The sequence below is a fragment of the Paroedura picta genome, chromosome 16, assembly GCF_049243985.1.
Source record: "Paroedura picta isolate Pp20150507F chromosome 16, Ppicta_v3.0, whole genome shotgun sequence".
NCBI lineage: Eukaryota > Metazoa > Chordata > Lepidosauria > Squamata > Gekkonidae > Paroedura > Paroedura picta.
In genome coordinates, this window is record NC_135384.1 from 10,656,786 (window position 1) to 10,677,848 (window position 21,063).

General features: G+C 42.5%; 2 protein-coding genes across 2 annotated transcripts; both read left to right on the plus strand.

Moving 5' to 3' along the window:
- Positions 1-344: 344 nt before the first annotated feature.
- LOC143825183 (vomeronasal type-2 receptor 26-like) lies at positions 345-8,126 on the plus strand. The gene is made up of 6 exons (XM_077313208.1): positions 345-403; positions 3,131-3,422; positions 3,522-4,376; positions 4,948-5,175; positions 5,526-5,652; positions 7,213-8,126. The coding sequence occupies exons 1-6, from the start codon at positions 345-347 to the stop codon at positions 8,124-8,126; spliced, it is 2,475 nt and encodes an 824-aa protein (XP_077169323.1).
- A 2,613-nt stretch (positions 8,127-10,739) lies between these two features.
- LOC143825184 (vomeronasal type-2 receptor 26-like) lies at positions 10,740-20,855 on the plus strand. The gene is made up of 7 exons (XM_077313209.1): positions 10,740-10,958; positions 12,747-12,811; positions 14,080-14,371; positions 14,471-15,328; positions 15,900-16,127; positions 17,392-17,518; positions 19,942-20,855. Exons 1-7 carry the CDS (start codon positions 10,740-10,742, stop codon positions 20,853-20,855), a joined length of 2,703 nt encoding a protein of 900 aa, XP_077169324.1.
- The last annotated feature ends 208 nt before the right edge of the window (positions 20,856-21,063 follow it).

Sequence of the window (21,063 nt, forward strand, 5' to 3'; positions counted from 1 at the left end):
AATGAGCAGGGTTCCGTTGCACGGATAGAGGGTTCTGTTAATCTTCTATATCATCATTATACGTAATATACGTTCATAAGAAGATGGTAGTTTCCCACTTGCCCTGATCTGAATGGCCCTGACTAGAACAGTCTTGTTAGTTCTGAGAAGCTCATCAGCTTCTGCCATTGTTACTCCTTAGATGGGAGGCCACCCAGAAAGTCCACAATTGCTCTGCAGAGGAAGGCAATGATAGAACACCTCTGTTCTTGTCCTGAAAACTCAGGGTGGTTCTCGGGTTCTCTACCCACATTGCCTTAAGCTGATGGCCTCACAAATGTTAACCCTTCAAAAGGCTCAGAGGCATGGCACCTCCAGGACCAAAACCCATGCGAGCTGGAAGTTCAAGTGTAGAAGAAACTAGGTGAGACTGAGTGAAGACACGAGTAAATTTCATCAGCTGGTCTCTTCTCTTTCCTCCTCTGCCTTTCACATCCACTTCATTTTGGAAAAAATTATGATTATGACAGTTTACCCCCCAACGGTGGCATATTTTGCAATTTTGGAAAAGTGAGGAGAAAAACTTTGCAACATTTTGACCTTTGTCAGCTCATCTGCTGCTTAGACCACCAAAGGTTTGTTTTACAATTTACATTTTAGAAAGAGAGTCAGGTTCAACCTTGGGTTTGGGAAGCAGCTGTTTTAGAGTGAGTCTGGACAAAGGAACAAGAGGGAGCATAGCAATCATATTGCTGAGACCACCAAAGGTTTACTTTACGATTTAATTTAAACATAGTATATGTGTAGAAGTAGAGAGGTAGTTTCCCACTTCCCCTGGGAATCAGTTTCAGCCATGGGTTTGGGATGAAGGTTTTTAGAGTGAATCCGGAGAAAGGAACTGCTTCTCCAGTGAGGGATGAGAACAGGAGAGAACATTCCAATCATATTGGTATGACCCTCAACCAGGGCCAGAGCTTTCTCCATTCTGGCCCTCACCTGGTGGAACGAGCTCCAGGTTCTGTCAGGGCCCTGACAGAACCTAAACATTTCCACAGGGCCTGCAAAAGGGAGCTCCTCCGCCAGGCATTTGGTTGAGGTCGACCCAAACCACCGCTTCCAGTTGGCCCTCAAGCTCCCCCCCCCCACTATGACGGACACTAATTGGCCTTACCCACTGGGTCCTAGTAAGAGTTGAGCTGAGGCTCTTGCAATTTCTATTTTATAATATTATTGTTATGATCTTGTTAAGTTATTATGGTTATAATGTTATTACTGTTATCACCTGTTACCATATGTTATCTGTACCTTTTCCTGTTTTCTGTAAACCACCTGAGCACTTGGGGAGGGCAGAATATAAATATAATAATAAATAAATAAATATTGTACAAAGTAATGAGGTTCAATGGACAGAGACAATCAACCACTACCTGAACTTTCTATTCGTTTTTCCAAATAGGTTAAATTAACTCTAGCAAAGTTGTACATCCATCTACTGATCGAGGAAAAGTCAGAACAGAACTGGTACTGATAACCCAGGGAGAAAATGAGGGGAAAGATTATCACAGGGAAGTTGCTGTTGCTTTTATCACTGTGCCATGTGACATGCAAGAAGTATCCCATGCAGTGCACCACAGCAGCTGATCTTCTCCCAATTCCTCATGCATTTTATCAGCCAGGTGACCTGATTGTGGGTGCGATTGTTTCTCAAGTCATGTACTTATACAGCATCCCGTCATTTACCGAAGAGCCCACCAATTTATTCATTTCTGAACCTATGTAAGTCTCACTTTCAAACTCTCTGTAACTTTTCTTTATTCAGCTAAATATCCATGAGTAGGCTTAGATTTGAGAAAAACAGCAGCAAAGAGGTCAACAAGAGTTTGAACATATCTGCTATTGAAAGCTCCCTTAGTGTGAGTTTTTTTTTAGAAAAAAATAAAGTTGTGTCTTGTAGAACAAAATCTCTAATATGATCAATGTATGGCAGCAGAAAGAGCAGAGAGAAGTGGGACTGAGAGAAAGAGAAAAGGGAAGAATGAGTTTTCTATCCATGATCTGGGTTTGGGTTAGTAATGATTTGAGGGTTCATGTCTAAATCTTCATCGAAGAGGTGGATTTTGGAGATGGATCTGAAGCCAGTGAAAGAGCTGACATCACTCTGGGGGTCAGAGAAGCAGATACAGGCAACAGGAACCCTATATTAAGAGTGGAAACCTAAGAGACATAGAAGAAGAAGAAGAAGAAGAAGAAGAAGAAGAAGAAGAAGAAGAAGAAGAAGAAGAAGAAGAAGAAGAAGAAGAAGAAGAAGAAGAAGAAGAAGAAGAAGAAGAAGAAGAAGAAGGCTTCTTATATGCCGCTTTTCTCTACCCAAAGGAGGCTCCAAGTGGCTTACAGTCGCCTTCCCTTTCCTCTCCCCACAACAGACACCCTGTGAGGTGGGTGAGGCTGAGAGAGAAAGAGAAGGGGGAAGTATGAGTTTTCTATCCATGATCTGGGTTTGGCTTAGTATTGATTTGAAGGTTCATGTCTAAAACTTCACCTAAGAGGAAGATTTTGGAGATGGATCTGAGGCCAGTGAAAGAGCTGACATCACTCTGGGGGTCAGAGAAGCAGATAAAGGCAACAGGAGCCCTATATTAAGGGTGGTAACCTAAGAGACATAGAAGAAGAAGAAGAAGAAGAAGAAGAAGAAGAAGAAGAAGAAGAAGAAGAAGAAGAAGAAGGAGGAGGAGGAGGAGGAGGAGGAGGAGGAGGAGGAGGAGGAGGAGGAGGAGGAGGGTTGGTTCTTACATGCCGCTTTTCTCTAAACAAAGGAGACTCCAAACCTTTCCTTTCCTCTCCCCACAACAGACACCCTGTGAGGTCAGTGAGGCTGAGAGAGCCCTGATATTCCTGCTCGGTCAGAACACTTTTATCAGTGCCGTGGCGAGCATGTGGGGGAGTGCAGAATCAAAGCCAGCATGCCAGATTAGAAGTCCGCACTCCTAACTACTACACCAAATTGGCTTTCATTGGGATGGTTCCTATTGTGACAGTTTAAAAATATCCACCAAAGGCAGGAAACATCAGGATATAATAATGCAGGGTAATGAGAGGTAGGGAGTATGAAGGTCAAGAAGGCTTTTTACCTAATTTATAACTCTCATTGTAGGTCAGTGCTAAAGAATTATCAGCACAACTTGGCCCTAGTTTTTGCCCTAAAGGAGATCAATGGGGACCCCAACCTCTTACCAAACATCTCTTTGGGCTTTCGTATCTTCAATAGCTACTTCGATGCAAAGATGACCTCTAAAACTACCTTGAGCTTGCTGTCTTCAAAGCACCAGTTTCTCCCCAATTTCAAGTGTGAAGCATTGAACACTCTCATTGCAGTCATAGGAGGGCTGACTTCACAAATCTCTGCCCATATTGGCACCAGACTCAGCATGTATAAAATACCACAGGTAGGCCTTCCATTCAGAGCTATGGAAATTTCACTGTTTTGACATAAGTTTTAATGGTATATTTCGTTCTATCTGAACAAAATTACATTTTTTCCCTAGCTCACTTATGGCTCATTTTCTCCAGTGCAAGGAAACCAGTTGCTGATTCCTTCCATGTATCAAATGGTCCCCAATGAAGCCACTCAATATATGGGGGTTATCCGGCTATTTCACCACTTCAGATGGACGTGGATTGCACTCTTTGCTCAGGAAGATGACAGTGGCGACAGGTTCATGGAGGTCTTGGTGCCAATGCTCTCTGAAAATGACATCTGTGTTGACTTCACTGCAAGGTTACCAGCACAGAAATATGTTGCAAATGATGGGAATGACTTTTTAAGGCACGAAGAGTTTTTTGCTACTTATTTTGACAACAAAGCTAATGTGTGGTTTGTATATGGAGAAGACTCATCCATGTTAAGTTTAAGAATAGTGTTGCTTCTGGGACCCTTCTTTTCATATCCTCCCGTGCATAAGGTGTGGATTGTGACATGCCACTGGGACTTTGCATCAGTGGCTGGCCAAAGGTTGTGGGATATAGAAACCTTCCATGGAGCCCTATCCATTGCAGTTCACTCCAATCAGCCACCAGGATTCAACAGATTCCTGCAGTCCGTAAGTCCTTCCTCGGCAAAAGGAGATGGTTTTATCCAGGACTTCTGGGAGCAAGCATTCCGTTGCGCCCTGAAATTGTCTACCATTCAAGGGGACAAGGAAATGTGCACTGGAGAGGAGAAGCTGGAAAGCCTTCCTGGGATTTTGTTTGAGATGAGCATGACTGGCCACAGCTATAATGTCTACAATGCTGTCCATGCTGTGGCACATTCTTTGCATGCCATCTATGTATCCACATTCAAACACAGAAGTATGGGAAAATGGAGGATTCTAGAGTTCTATAACGTGCAACCATGGCAGGTAATTGCTTCTGACATTCTGCATTTCTAATAGATTCAAGTGGATTGATGTGTTGGCAAGAAAATTAGAGCTCAGTTGAACCTTTAAGATCAACATTATTTTGTTCAAGGCATGAGCTTTTGAGTGCTGGAATTCTTCACAAAAACCTTTGGGGAAATAAAAGTGTAAAGGTTAGTAATTTTAGCAGACACTGTCAGGGTTGTGGAAAGAAATAATAAAAATAGAAGAGGCAAGCAACTAGTCTAAAATTTAAACGTTTTTAAGATAACAATAATTATTAAAATTATATTTAAAACCACCTCCCCTGTGTAAATTAGGTATTACCCAGGCAGGTAGTCTATGTTGGATGGATTTCTATTAATTGGATGGGTTCTCAAGCATCTACTTGATGCTATTTCCTGGCCTCAACCAAAACCCTGGTGATACTCCTCTGTCTTAAAGGCCTTATGGGACATTACGGGCTCTGATCTCAGTTGGAAGAGCATTTCATCTGGCTGGGGGCAGGGTCAAAAAACCCTAGGCATGGTTGGGCCACGTTGTACCTCTCTGTGACCATTTCTTTCTCTGGTAGCTGCATCATTTTCTAAGGAACATCAAGTTCAACAACACTGCTGGAGATACTGTGTGTTTTGATGAAAATGGAGAACTGAATGTTGGTTTTGACGTTACAAACTGGGTAACATTCCCCAATGGCTCTTTTGCAAGAGTGAAAGTGGGAAGGCTGGATCCTCAGGCTCCTCCAGGAAATGAGTTGACCCTTCATGATGATCAGATTGTGTGGCACAGAACCTTTAACCAGGTAAGACTAAGTGGCAGATTCTTGAGTGCATGAGGAAGAATTTACACATCATCCATTTTCGGCCTGCCAATTCAATTCCAAGTTATTAGATAAAGGAGGCCCTCTAGATAGTTATAAACACATACATTTTTCTCTGGTGAAGAGATTGTTGACTTTTTTCCTGAGGTGATTGTTGTTACTGCTGCTTATTTCTTTCCATCAGACTTTGGTCTACTTTTCTCTGGGAAACATTGACATTTCTGTTTGAGGACAGAGGCTTTCCGAGATTAGGAGTTTTGACGAGATGGTGGTAAAGATCGTAAAGAGGGTTGATGCATATGTTACTAATGATCCTTTTGTGTTATGGCCAGCTGGTGCCCCTTTCTGTCTGCAATGAACGTTGTCCTCCTGGCTATAGCAAGAAAAAGAAGGAAGGAGAGAAGTTTTGCTGCTATGATTGTGCTCCGTGTCCAGAAGGAACAATTGCACAGGATGAGGGTAGGAAGCATAACACATGAAGATACCCTTCAAAAGAGTATGTTCCACAAAATGGTTATAATGAGAAGCTGTACGGCTCTGTGATATTGAAGGAATGGGAAAGCCAGTCAGCCAAACTTTCTCCTCCTTGAACATTTAGATTATCATGTTTTCAGTACATGAGAACTTAAATCCTAAAAGAATGTTTTGTGTAGCATGCGCAAAGAGAGTGCTGTTAGTGAGACTGTGATATATCCTCTCAATCTCCACTCTAGAAAGTCTCCCTATCTCAAGAGATGGTGTGACTTTCCGTGAAGATTGTAGGTGGTCACCTGTAAGTGACATCATGCCATCTGTGATTTTCTTAGAAGCTAGAAAATCCTAAATAATCCATCTTAATACTTCATGTCATCAGAGGAAGTAGTTTTGCTGCAATCATAATGCCTATATAACAAATGTATTCATATAGGGCTTGGGCTCCTTAACTCATCTGTGTTACTTGATCAAAGAGTTCTCTGGGGAACAGAGAAGGGCCAAGACCATGTAAGGCCTTAAGTGCTAAGGCCAAATCCTTGAGCCAGAGCCAGAATTAAAAGGGAAGCCAGTGCTGTTGCCACAACATTGGCATTATCTGGGCCCTCCATGTGAGAACCCTGGTAGCTGCATTTCATTTCTGAAGCAAGAACTAGCATATGCCAGCATATGGAAAAATACAGTAATCAAGTCTGGAGGTGACACCTAAATGGATCACAGTGGTTCAGTATTCCAGGGTCAGATAGGGCACCGGTAGCACATCTAGGTGTAGATGAAAAACCTAGGCTACTTTAGTGATTTAAAGCTCCATTGCTAAGGATGCATAAAATATCACTCCCAGAATCCTGGCCAACTAAGAAGTTGTGAGCCTGAAAAGATGAAGCACTGAGAATCCTGTGGAATAAGCTCCTTGAGGGTGAATGTTTCACTCTCTTTTAACCAGGTCTTTGTTACACACACTAGGTCCACCTTTATAGAGTTGAGGTTTTATTGTTGATGGCCATACATACATACATACATAAATTCTAGTATCTATGGAGTTGATGGTCATGGTGTTGTGTAACACCATGTTGCAGCTTCACACACTGTGTTTCTTGGGATGGGACAGAGTGTATATAGACAGTTCCTAATGTGTAACCACCTCTTAACAAGTGTATTACTGTATAGCCTGGGAATCTGTTAAATATCTTCATTATGCTGTGTAATAATTTATTGTGCAACCTCAGCCCAACGGTGTGAAATGGTCATTCCCATTTCACTGTATCAGAAGAAGTATGCAGGCACAAAAAATATTATACCTGGAATAAAATGTGGTTTGTTTTTAAGATGACATTCAACTAAAGATTTTGTTATATTCCACATATATTACAAATGGATTTCTGATATTATGCCAGTCAAAAGGTCACTTAGAAAATGCTTGAAAGAAATGAGATCTGAATGAAGGCCTTCATTTTTATGGGGGAAATTGTAATGAGTATTCTTGGATGTTATATAATAGCATTCTTAGTTACTGATCAAGTTTGTGAAATGCTCAATCTTCTTTTTCAGACATGGTTGCTTGTATGAAATGTCCACAAGATCAGCATGCCAACAACAAGAAAAAGGAATGCATCTCCAAGGTCTTCAGTTTCCTGTCCTACAAAGAAATATTAGGGATTGCCTTAGCTTTGTTGTCTATTTTTTTCTCTGTGATCACAGCTTTGGTGCTTGGGATTTTCATCAAGAACCAGGAGACTCCCATTGTCAAAGCCAACAATCGGAGCCTGACATACATTCTCCTGATCTCCCTTCTTCTCTGCTTCCTTTGCTCCTTGCTCTTCATTGGAAAACCTTCCCAACTGACCTGCCTTCTCCGACAAACTGCTTTTGGCATTGTCTTCTCTGTGGCCCTTTCCAGTGTGTTGGCCAAAACCATCACTGTTGTTTTAGCCTTCATGGCTACCAAACCAGGATCCAGGATAAGGAGATGGTTTGGAAACAGAATGGCAACTTCTGTGGTCCTTTTCTGCTCCTCTATCCAAGCAGGCATTTGCACTCTTTGGCTAAGTACTTCCCCTCCCTTCCATGACATGGACACGCATTCAATCGCAGGGGAAATCATATTGCAGTGTAACGAGGGCTCTGCTACCATGTTTTACTCTGTCTTGGGCTATATGGGCCTCCTGGCCACTGCCAGCTTCACCGTGGCTTTCTTTGCTAGGAAGTTACCGGACAGTTTCAATGAAGCCAAGTTCCTCACCTTCAGCATGTTGGTCTTTTGCAGTGTTTGGGTGTCCTTTCTTCCAACCTACCTGAGCACCAAAGGGAAATTCATGGTGGCTGTGGAAATCTTTTCCATCTTGGCCTCCAGTGCTGGCTTACTGGGTTGTATCTTTACCCCTAAATGCTACATCATTGTTCTGAGGCCAGAGCTAAACACCAGAGATCAATTAATAAGGAGAACATTATTTTCACTTTCATAATACAGTAGCCAACTCTGGTTTAGGGAAATTCCTACATATTTAGAATGCTAGACGTGGAAAGGGGCCATGCAGACCAATTAGTCCACCCCCTGTTCAATGTAGGATCAGCCTAAAGCATCCATGATAAGTATCTGCTTGAAGGTTGCCAGGGAAGGGGAGCTCACCACCTCCTGAGGCAGTAGATTTAATGTAAAGCCTGGGTACAGAGTGGTTTGTGGACATGCATGACCTTAGTGAGGTACAATACCATTAATTCTACCTTCAAAGCAGCCATTTGCACCAGGTGAACTAATGTTTCTTGTCTGGAGAACAGTTACAAACCAGGGAGCTCTTCAGCTCTCAAAAAGAGGCTGGCAACCCTATTTCAGGCTTATTTGTGCAAAAGCTCAAGAAATCATAGGTCCATATGAGACTTGTAAAAACTGACCATTTGGATGGTCAGGGAGTTAGGATTTAGGAAAGAGTGAATTCAAAAGGTTGCCAGACTCAGTTCTGTTACCAGAGGGCAACTAGTTAGACGGTGTCATTGGTGATGGCTGCTAATGAAATTGTGACATCATTCTGGGGTTTCTGGACATGAGATCCTTTCTCTCTAGTAATCAGTGACCATATTGTGGTTTTATCTATGAGTGTCTAATGGTTCAATTTGAAGCAAGTTGTCTCTTTAAAGCCTTCCCCGAAGTGACATCACAATGTTGTCATTGATGATTTTTCAAAATTTCTGATCATATATGCCTAATATATGGGAAAGGTAGGTCCTTGTATACGTACAGACCAGAGAGGCATGACAACCGTCTGCTCTGCAGGCAATACCCATAGTGTAATGTGTTTCTACTGCATGCTGTACACTCAGCAAAGGAAGAGCTGGATATAATCTTCCAGCTAGAAATGCAAACTGATATGCAAGCAACACCTAGCACCATTAATACACTATCTTTATGTTTAAACTTTGGGTCACTTTGTGTTTTTTGATTCTCTAGGCTTGAAATATACGTTTGTTTCAAAATGAAAATGAACCTGGCAGCTTTATGAAACAGCAGAATGACTCAGTTATTCAATAGGCAAATTGGAATGGACATATGCACTCTGCAAATAAATTCCACCTCACGTGACCGGGGGAGTGTTGTTTGTTTAGCTGGGATCTTTCCTATCTTGTCTTCAAGAAGAATTATAATTCCAAGGGCAATATGCATCATCCTTTTTCAGTTGTTGGAGGGTTAAGGGCAACTACTTAATTTTAACACCTTATTATATACACTAGGGTTCGCCGCAGGTTAGCCCATGGGGCTTATGTCGCTGGAAAGGCACAAAAAAGTGCAAATGCCATCCTCAGATTCCTTAGGCTGAAAGGAGGTCATTATATCCCCGCAGCTCTAAAATTGTTTGAAGCTAAGTCAATGGCACAACTGCTATATGGTGCGCAGCTAGGTCCTTCTTCCAATTTTGCATTATTGGAATCTGTACAATCCAAATTCCTAAGAGCAGCCATCCAAGTCCTGAGATGTGTCTCCAGTGCCGCCTTGCGACTTGAGACTGGCCTTATGAAGGTGGAGGCAAGAGTATGGTTAAACATTCTCAATTTCTGGCTTAAAATCTCTTTTTCCCCTGTGGATTAGCTTCTTTGATAATGAAGGATGACTTCCAGTCTTCATGGAAACAATCGGTGAGGGGGAAAATCGCAGCTTTGGGATTTTCTCCAGAATTTCTGGTTCGGATGGCCTATGACCAAGCTAAAGAGGTTATCAAACAGCGAGTAGTGGATATAGAACGCCAACATGATCTAGCGAATATCTCTGCCTTCATTGTTAGTGAAGGCTACAGGTATGTCACAGCTCCCTTGGCTTATTTAAAGAATCTTGAGGTGCCTAGCGACCGGAGGGCCTTCACTTTAGCTCGTTGCAATGCCCTTCCCTCAGCTGTACTTGAAGGGAGATACAAGAAAACTCCCTATGGTGAAAGGAAGTGCCCCTGTGGCTCTGGTCAGATAGAAACATTGGAACATATCCTTTTGTATTGTCAGTTTTATGATGACATGCGTTCCATATTTATCACACCATGGCTACATAGAGTCCCAGGGTGCTCAGGACAATTTTATATCTCCCTGCTGCTCACAGACACAAATTGTTCCATCACATATAGTGTCGCCAGGTTTTGTGCTGCAGCCATGAAAAGGCGGCAGAAGTTGACTAAAACTTAACAGACCCTGAGAGCAATTAGAACAATTTCCTATATCTCCATTTAATTCTAATTTATATTTTAGCAGACTCATAGTCTAAGTGTTTAACATAATGCTATTTTAGGAGTAAAACTGTGTTTTAGCCATATTATTTATGTAACTGTGAAACTGTTTTGATTTTGCTGGTCTATGACCGTAATAAAGAATACTACTACTACTACACTAGGGTTCAATGCTCGATCGTTAGAGTGGGCTTTGAAAGGGGGGGCTCTGTGGAGGTGGCAGGCATGCTCTGCGAGGCCGGGGAAGAGTTCCCCAGAATCCTCCATGCCCCCCCATGATGCGTCATGGCTGCCCCCACCCCAGGGCACTAACCTGTGTCCTGGGGGGGCTAGAGCGAGCCGCTCAGCACCGCCCCTGCTGGCTCTGTGGCCAACATGGAGGTCACGCAATGCTCTCCTGGGGCTTGGAGTGTGCGCACGTTGGGTGGCGCTTTGCGCCTCCTGAATTGTGGGAACTGTAGCCAGTTGTGTGACGGGCATATCGGAAGGCACTTCGTGCCTACCGATTGGCTCCTCGCCCAGACCGGTCCGACCACACTGCCCTTAGCAAATTATGAAGGAGGAACGATTATGCAGAAAATGACATCACAGCATGTAGCGGCATCATCACTGACAGTTTAGCCTCCGGTAAAGTCATATCTCAAGTTCAACACAGAAGTTCAGTTTTCCATTGTCAGACATTGGCTTTGATCCCTACCAGGACATGCTTCATTTACAATTCCTGACCAGAAAAACCAGAAGCTGCCTAAACAAGCCACAATGAATACGTTTCATATCATCACAGTTTTTCCCTTACAATTACAATTACAGGCATACATATCTATTTAAATTGTGACAATTTCAGTGGCCATCTGAGGCCAAGGCCACCACCGTAATTAGGAGGGCACGCCACAGTCATTACAGTTCTTTCTTCTGCTTGACAAAGCATTCCCAGCGGCTATTTAAAAAAACTCATGCACAATATAATCCCCGTCAATGAGCAGGGTTCCGTTGCACGGATAGAGGGTTCTGTTAATCTTCTATATTATCATTATACGTAATATACATTTTTAAACAGTGGTAGTTTCCCACTTGCCCTGATCTGGATGGCCCTGAGTAGAACAGTCTCGTTAGTTCTGAGAAGCTCATCAGCTTCTGCCATTGTTACTCCTTAGATGGGAGGCCACCCAGAAAGTCCGCAATTGCTCTGCAGAGGAAGGCAATGGTAGAACACCTCTGTTCTTGTCCTGAAAATGCAGGGGGTTCTCCAACATTTACTAACATTGTCTTAGGCTGATTGCCTCACAAATGTTAACCCTTCAAAAGGTTCAGGGGCATAGCATCTTCAGGACCAAAAGCCATGTGAGCAGGAAGCTCAAGTGTAGAAGAAACTAGGTGAGACTGAGTGAAGACACGAGCAAATTTCATCAGCTGGTCTCTTCTCTTTTCTCCTCTGCCTTTCACATCCACTTCATTTTGGAAAAAAATATGATTATGACAGTTTACCCACCAACGGTGGCATATTTTGTAATTTTGGGAGGAGAAAGTGAGGAGAAAAACTTCATCAACTCATCTGCTGCTTAGACCACCAAAGGTTTGTTTTACAATTTACATTTTAGAAAGAGAATCAGGTTCAACCTTGGGTTTGGGATGCAGCTGTTTTAGAGTGAGTCTGGTCAAAGGAACAAGAGGGAGCATAGCAATCATATTGCTGAGACCACCAAAGGTTTACTTTACAATTTAATTTAAACATAATATATGCGTATAAGTAGAGAGGTAGTTTCCCACTTCCCCTGGGAATCAGTTTCAGCCATGGGTTTGGGATGCAGGTTTTTAGAGTGAATCCGGAGGAAGGAACTGCTTCTCCAGCCAGGGATGAGAACAGGAGAGAACATTCCAATCATATTGGTATGACCCTCAACCAGGGCCAGAGCTTTCTCCATTCTGGCCCCACCTGGTGGAACAAGCTCCCAGAGGAGATCAGGGCCCTGACAGAACCTAATCATTTCCACAGGGCCTGCAAAAGGGAGCTCCTCCGCCAGGTATTTGGTTGAGGTCGACCCAAACCACCATTTCCAATTGGCCCCCAAGCCTCCCCCCCCCCACTACGACTGACGCTAACTGGCTCCCAGTAAGAGTTGAGCTGAGTCTCTTGAAATTTCTATTTTATAATGTTATTGTTATGATCTTGTTAAGTTATTATGGTTATAATGTTATTACTGTTATCACCTGTTACCATATGTTATCTGTACCTTTTCCTGTTTTCTGTAAACCACCTGAGCCCTTGGGGAGGGCAGAATATAAATATAATAATAAATAAATAAATATTGTACAAAGTAATGAGGTTCAAGGGACAGAGACAATCAACCACTACCTGAACTTTCTATTCGTTTTTCCAAATAGGTTAAATTAACTCTAGCAAAGTTGTACATCCATCTACTGATCGAGGAAAAGTCAGAACAGAACTGGTACTGATAACCCAGGGAGAAAATGAGGGGAAAGATTATCACAGGGAAGTTGCTGTTGCTTTTATCACTGTGCCATGTGACATGTAAGACGTATCCCATGCAGTGCTCCACAGCAGCTGATCTTCTCCCAATTCCTCATGCATTTTATCAGCCAGGTGACCTGATTGTGGGTGAGATTGTTTCTCAAGTCATGTACTTATACAGCATCCCGTCATTTACCGAAGAGCCCACCAATTTATTCATTTCTGAACCTATGTAAGTCTCACTTTCAAACTCTCTGTAACTTTTCTTTATTCAGCTAAATATCCATGAGTAGGCTTAGATTTAAGAAAAACAGCAGCAAAGAGGTCAACAAGAGTTTGAACATATCTGCTATTGAAAGCTCCCTTAGTGTGAGGTTTTTTTTTTTTTGAAAAAAAGGGAAAATAAAGTTGTGTCTTGTAGAACAAAATCTCTAATATGATCAATGTATGGCAGCAGAAAGAGCAGAGGGAAGTGGGACTGAGGGAAAGAGAAAGGGGGAAGTATGAATTTTCTATCCATGATCTGGGTTTGGCTTAGTAATGATTTGAAGGTTCATGTCTAAATCTTCATCGAAGAGGAGGATTTTGGAGATGGATCTGAAGCCAGTGAAAGAGCTGATATCACTCTGGGGGTCAGAGAAGCAGATACAGGCAACAGGAGGCCTATATTAAGGGTGGTAACCTAAGGGACAAGAGACATAAGAAGAAGGAGGAGGAGGAGGAGGAGGAGGAGGAGGAGGAGGGTTGGTTCTTATATGCCGCTTTTCTCTACCCAAAGGAGACTCCAAGCATTTCCTTTCCTCTCCCCACAACAGACACCCTGTGACGTGGGTGAGGCTGAGAGAGCTCTGATATTCCTGCTCGGTCAGAACAGTTTTATCAGATCACCCAGATGGCTGCATGTGGGGAAGTGCAGAATTGAACCCAGCATGCCAGATTGGAAGTCCACACACCTAACCACTACACCAAACTGGCTTTCATTGGGATGGTTCCTATTGTGACAGTTTAAAAATATCTACCAAGGGCAGGATAAAGATAAAGGTAAAGGTATCCCCTGTGCAAGCACTGAGTCATGTCTGACCCTTGGGGTGACGCCCTCCAGCGTTTTCATGGCAGACTCAATACGGGGTGGTTTGCCAGTGCCTTCCCCAGTCAAAGGGCAGGATACATCAGGATATAATAATGAGAGGTAGGGAGTATGAAGGTCAAGAAAGCTTTCAACCTAATTTATAATTCTCATTGTAGGTCAGTGCTAAAGAATTACCAGCACAACTTGGCCCTAGTTTTTGCCCTAAAGGAGATCGATGGGGACCCCAATGTCTTACCAAACATCTCTTTGGGCTTTCATATCTTCAATAGCTACTTTGATGCAAAGATGACCTCTAAAACTACCTTGAGTTTGCTTTCTTCACTGCACCAGTTTCTCCCCAATTTCAAGTGTGGAGCATTGAACACTCTCATTGCAGTCATTGGAGGGCTGACTTCACAAATCTCTGCCCATATTGGCACCAGAATTAGCATTTATAAAATAGCACAGGTAGGCCATCCGTTCAGAGCTATGGGAGTTTCACTGCTTTGACATATGTTTCAATGGTATATTTAGTTCTATCTGAACAAAATTACATTTTTTCCCTAGCTCACTTATGGCTCATTCTCGCCAGTGCAAGGAAACCAGTTGGTGCTTCCTTCCATGTATCAAATGGTCCCCAATGAAGCCACCCAATACATGGGAGTTGTCCGGCTCTTTCACCACTTCAGATGGACATGGATTGCACTCTTTGCTCAGGAAGATGACAGCGGCGACAGGTTCGTGGAGGTCTTGGTGCCAATGCTCTCTGAAAATGACATCTGTGTTGACTTCACTGCAAGGTTGCCAGTACAGAAATATGTTGCAAATGATGGGAATGATTTTTTAAGGCACGAAGAGTTTTTTGCTACTTATTTTGACAACAAAGCTAATGTGTGGGTTGTATATGGAGAAGACTCATCCATGTTAAGTTTAAGAATAGTGTTGCTTGTAATGCCCTTCTTATCATATCCTCCCGTGCATAAGGTGTGGATTGTGACATGCCACTGGGACTTTGCATCAGTGTCTGGCCAAAGGTTGTGGGATATAGAAACCTTCCATGGAGCCCTATCCATTGCAGTTCACTCCAATCAGCCACCAGGATTCAACAGATTCCTACAGTCCGTAAGTCCTTCCTCGGCAAAAGGAGATGGTTTTATCCAGGATTTCTGGGAGCAGGCATTCAGTTGCGCCCTGAAATTGTCCACCATTCAAGGGGACAACAAGGAAATATGCACTGGAGAGGAGAAGCTGGATTCTATTCCAGTAATTTTGTTTGAGATGAGCATGACTGGCCACAGCTATAATGTCTACAATGCTGTCTATGCTGTGGCACATGCTTTGCATGCCATCTATGTATCCACATTTAAACATAGAAGTATGGGAAAATGGAGGATTCTAGAGTTCTATAACGTGCAACCATGGCAGGTAATTGCTTCTGGAATTCTGCATTTCTAATATATTCAAGTGGATTGATGTGTTGGCAAGAAAATTAGAGCTCAGTTGAACCTTTAAGATCAACATTGTTTTGTTCAAGGCATGAGCTTTTGAGTGCTGGAACTCTTCACAAAAACCTTTGGGGAAATAAAAGTGTAAAGGTTAGTAATTTTAGCCGATACTGTCAGAGTTGTGGAAAGAAATAATGAAAATAGAAGAGGCAAGCAACTATTCTAAAATTTAAACGTTTTTAAAATAACAATAATTACTAAAATTATATTTAAAACCACCTCCCCTTTGTAAATTAGGTATTACACAGGCAGGTGGTCTATGTTGGATGGATTTCAATTAATTTGATGGGTTCTCAGACATCTACTTGATGCTATTTCCTGGCCTCAACCAAAACCCTGGTGATACTCCTCTGTCTTACAGGCCTTATGGGACATTACGGGCCCTGATCTCAGTTGGAAAAGCATTTCATCTGGCTGGGGGCAGGGTCAAAAAGCCCTAGGCATGGTTGGGCCCAGTTGTATCTCTCTGTGACCATTTCTTTCTCTGGTAGCTGCATCATTTTCTAAGGAGCATCAAGTTCAACAACAGTGCTGGAGACACTGTGTGTTTTGATGAAAATGGAGAACTGAATGTTGGTTTTGATGTTACAAACTGGGTAACATTCCCCAATGGCTCTTTTGCAAGAGTGAAAGTGGGAAGGCTGGATCCTCGGGCTCCTCCAGGCAAAGAGCTGACCCTTAATGACTATCAGATCGTGTGGCACAGAACCTTTAACCAGGTAAGACTAAGGGGCAGATTCTTGAGTGCAGGAAGAGTAGAAGAACTTACACATCATCCATTTTAGGCCTGCCAATTCAATTCCAAGTTATTAGATCAAGATGTCCCCCTAGACTGTTATGATGATGATGTTATTCGTTCAATTGTGTCCGACCCTTGGTGATCGTAAGGAAAGTTTTCTCCATATGCATCCGACAATGACTGCTTCTTTTAGTTGGTTCATGGTCATCCCTGTATGGGCTTTGATCGTTTCGAGCCAGCGGATCCGTTGGCGACCACGTTTCCTTTTGCCGCTGACCATGCTGACCGCTGACCATGGCTTGGTCAGTCAAGTCTTTTCATTCTTGTCTTTGATGCTCATTTTACGAGCAGTGAAGGTACGCCAGACTTGTTTCACCTCAAAAAAGAGGCTTCTGGTCTGGCCTCTAGGATACTCCTCTTCCAGATGCTTGCATTGTTACTGCTAATACGATTCCTTATCTTGTCTGGCAGCAAGTGGAAAATCTGCTTTTAGCCTCCTGAATTCATCTCTCTTGCCAGCAGCTTTTGCTGCTCTTCATTTTTCAGCAACTTTGATGGTGCCAGATCGTAACCATTTGCATCTTCTTTCTGGCTTTTTGTATGGTATATGTTCTAAAGCAGCTTCTATGACATTAGACTGAAAATCTTGCCACAATTCCTCAGGTAGCTTCTCCAGCAGCTCGAATTTGTTCTTCACTTCTATGGCATATGCTTGCGGAATCTCGGTGACATGAAACTTCTTTGGGGGTACATTTTTCTTGATGTAGCGTAATCTGCCTTTCAACTTGGATGCCAACAGTTCAGAGCCACAATCTGCTCTAAGAATTTTTTTATTGCTAGAATGGAGCCCCGCCATCTCTGTCTGCAAAGGATAAAATTGATCTGATTACAATGTATGCCATCTGGAGATGTCCAGGTGTATAAATGGTGTTTCGGTTGTTCATAGAGGTTGTTAGTGATAGCGAATTTGTTTTCTTGACAGAACTGGATAAGTCTGTCACCAGTTTAAATTTGTTCATCTAGTCAAACCTACTGCGAATGCCCTGTTCTTGTTGATTTCCAACTCTGGCATTGAAATCAACAATAATGTATATCATGTCCTTTTGAAGCACCTGTTTCATGCACTTTCACATAGAAATATTTTTACTTTTAATAATATATTAAAAGTGTAAGGGTGGCCAGAATAACATTTGTTCTCAGTGAATATGTACATGTTACTAATGATCCTTTTCTGTTATGGCCAGGTGGTGCCCCTTTCTGTTTGCAATGAACGTTGTCCTCCTGGCTATAGCAAGGAAAAGAAGGAAGGGGAGAAGTTTTGCTGCTATGATTGTGCTCCATGTCCAGAAGGAACCATTGCACAGGATGAGGGTAGGAAGCATAATGCATGGAGATATCCTTCAAGAGAGTGTGTTCCGCAAAATGGGTATAACGAGAAGTTGCATAGCTCTGTGATATTGAAGGAATGGGAATGCCAGTCAGCTACACTTTTTCTGTCTTGAACAATGAGATTGTCATGTTTTTTCAAGAATTCAGAAGTGCTCCTGGGGCGTGGGTATTGTTATAGCCTATAGTATTGATCTTTTCCTCTTTCCCAAAGTTGCATAGCTGTGCTGATCATAAGACTCCAAACAGAAACAGTCATTCAGGTGTTCATACCCTGAAGCCCTTGCTCTATATTTGGATCTGTGCTTCCAGATGGAAAGGGCCAATACGTGGATTTTCAGCTTCGGTACATGAGATCTTCAACCCTAAAAGAGAAATGTTTTGTGTAGCATGCACAAAGATAGTGCTGTTAGTGAGACTGTGATATATCATCCCAATCTCCACTCTAGAGATTGTGTGACGTCAACTGTAGGTGACATCGTGCCATCTGTGATTTTTCTTAGAAGCTGTAAAATGTAAATCCTAAATTATAAATTATACATCTTAATAGTTCACATCATCAGAGGAAGTAGTTTTGGTGCAATCATAATGCCTATATAACAAATGTGTTCATATAGAGCCTGGGATCCTTAATTGTTAGGTGTTACATGATCAAAGAGTTCTCTGGGGAATGGATTCAGAGAGGTGATCCCTCATATATGCAGGACCAAGACCATGTAAGCCTTTAAATGTTAAGACCAAATCCTTGAGCCAGAGTTAGAATTAATAAAATAAGTCAGTGCAGTTACCACAACACTGATATTATCTGGGCCCTCCATGGAGTACATGTGAGAACCCCAGTATTGCTTTTCATTTCCAAAGCAGATTCTAGCATTGGCTGGCACACAGAGAATTACAATAAACAAGTCTGGAGGTGACAGCTAAATGGATCACGGTGGTTAAATATTCTGGGGCCAGATAGGGCGCTAGTAGCCCATCTAGATGTAGATGAAAAACGACATCCTGGGCTACCTTAGTGACTTGAACCTCCATTGTTAAGGATGCATCAAATATCAACAATCCTGGTCAACTGAGAAGTTGTGAGCCTGGAAAAATACCTTTTCTGCTCTAGATACCCGTTCCCAGCCACAGGATCTCCATCTTTGAAGGAATCAGTTTAAGATGGTTTGCATTAAGCCACTCCATCAGGGCCCTCAAGGAAGGTATCAATGCAATCAGGGGAGGCATCTGGCCAATCATCTATCAGGAGATAGAGCTGGGTATCATCCACATATTGGTGAGGCCCAAACACAACCCTCCTAGGTGGGTGAGAGGGCCCATGAAGATGTTAAATAATCTCTAGGAGATAATAATGCCTTGCAGAAACCCACAAGGTACTTGGTAGCAATGCGACTGATCCTGTCCGACTGACCCTGGAAAAAGGAGGTAACCCATTGAAGGACAGGCTCTTGTATTCTCCCAGCAAAGAGTAAGAACCTCAGGGTCTTCTTTGTCAAATGCTGGTGAGGTCAAGCCCACCACCAACACTGACCTGCCTTGGTCCATCAGTAATGGTAGACCATCCATCAGGGTGAAAATTTGATGGATGAAGCTCTGAGAATCCTGGGGAACAAGCTCCTTGAGGGTGATTGTTTCACTCTCTTTTAACCAGGTCTTTGTTAAACACAATAGGTCCACCTTTTATTCTTTAAAATAGGTTTGTAGAGTTGAGGTCTTATTGTTAATGGTCATACATATATACATAGATTTGAGTATCTATGCAGTTGACAGACATGGTGTTATGTAACACCATGTTGTAGAATCACAGACTGTGTTTCTTGGGATGGGACGGAGTTTATAAAGCCAGTTTCTAATGCATATCCACCTCTTCTCAAGTGTATTACTGAGCAGCCTGGAAATCTCTTTAAAATCTTCATTATGCCATGTCCTAATTTATTGTGCAACCTCAGCCCATTGGTGTGAAATGGTCATTCCCATTTCATTGTATCGGAAGAAGTATGCATGCACACAAAATATTATACCTGGCATACAACATTGCCATTCAACTAAAATTATGTTATATTACAGATGTTATACTAATTTATTACTAATTTATTGTGCAACCTCAGCCCAGTGGTGTGCAATGGTCATTCCCATTTCATTTTATCAGGAGAAGTATGCATGCACACAAAAGATCATATTTAGAATACAATATGACATGTCTTGAAGTTGACATTCAATTAAAATTATGTTATATTGAAGATGTTTTTTTACAGATGGAGTGCTGAGATTATGTCAGCCCAAAGGCTGGTTAGAAAAACCTTGAAAAAAATGAGACCTGAATGAAGGCCTTCATTTTTGTTGTTGGTTATATAATAAGATTCTTATTTACTGATCAAGTTTGTGAAATCTTCAATCTTCTTTTTCAGATATGGTTGTCTGTATGAAATGTCCACTAGATCAGCATGCCAACAACAAGAAAAATGAATGCATCCCCAAGGTCTTCAGTTTCCTGTCCTACAAAGAAATATTAGGGATTGCCTTAGCTTTGTTGTCTATCTTTTTCTCTGTGATCACAGCCTTGGTTCTTGGGATTTTCATCAAGAACCAGGAGACTCCCATCGTCAAAGCCAACAATCGGAGCCTGACATACATTCTCCTGATCTCCCTTCTTCTCTGCTTCCTCTGCTCCTTGCTCTTCATTGGAAGACCTTCCCAACTGACCTGCCTTTTCCGACAAACTGCTTTTGGCATTGTCTTCTCTGTGGCCCTTTCCAGTGTGTTGGCCAAAACCATCACTGTTGTTTTGGCCTTCATGGCTACCAAACCAGGATCCAGGATAAGGAGATGGTTTGGAAACAGAATGGCAACTTCTGTGGTCCTTTTCTGCTCCTCTATGCAAGCAGGCATTTGCATTATTTGGCTAAGTACTTCCCCTCCCTTCCATGACATGGACATGCATTCAACTCCAAGGGAAATCATACTGCAGTGCAATGAGGGCTCTGCTACCATGTTTTACTGTGTCTTGGGCTATATGGGCTTCCTGGCCAGTGCCAGCTTCACCATGGCTTTCTTTGCTAGGAAGTTACCCGACAGTTTCAATGAAGCCAAGTTCCTCACCTTCAGCATGTTGGTCTTTTGCAGTGTTTGGGTGTCCTTTCTTCCAACCTACTTGAGCACCAAAGGGAAATTCATGGTGGCTGTGGAGATCTTTTCCATCTTGGCCTCCAGCGCTGGCTTACTAGGCTGTATCTTTACCCCTAAATGCTACATCATAGTTGTGAGACCTGAGCTAAACACCAGAGATCAATTAATAAGGAGAAAATTATTTTCACTTTCATAGTATGGTAGCCAACTCTATGTTGGTAAATTCCTACAGATGTAGAATGCTAGACATGGAAAGGGACCATACAGACTACTTAGTCCACCCCCTGTTCAATGTAGGATCAGCCTAAAGCATCCAAGATAAGTATCTACTTGAAGGCTGCCAGGGAAGGGGAGCTCACCCCCTCCTGAGGCAGTAGATTTAATGTAAAGCCTGGGTACTGGGT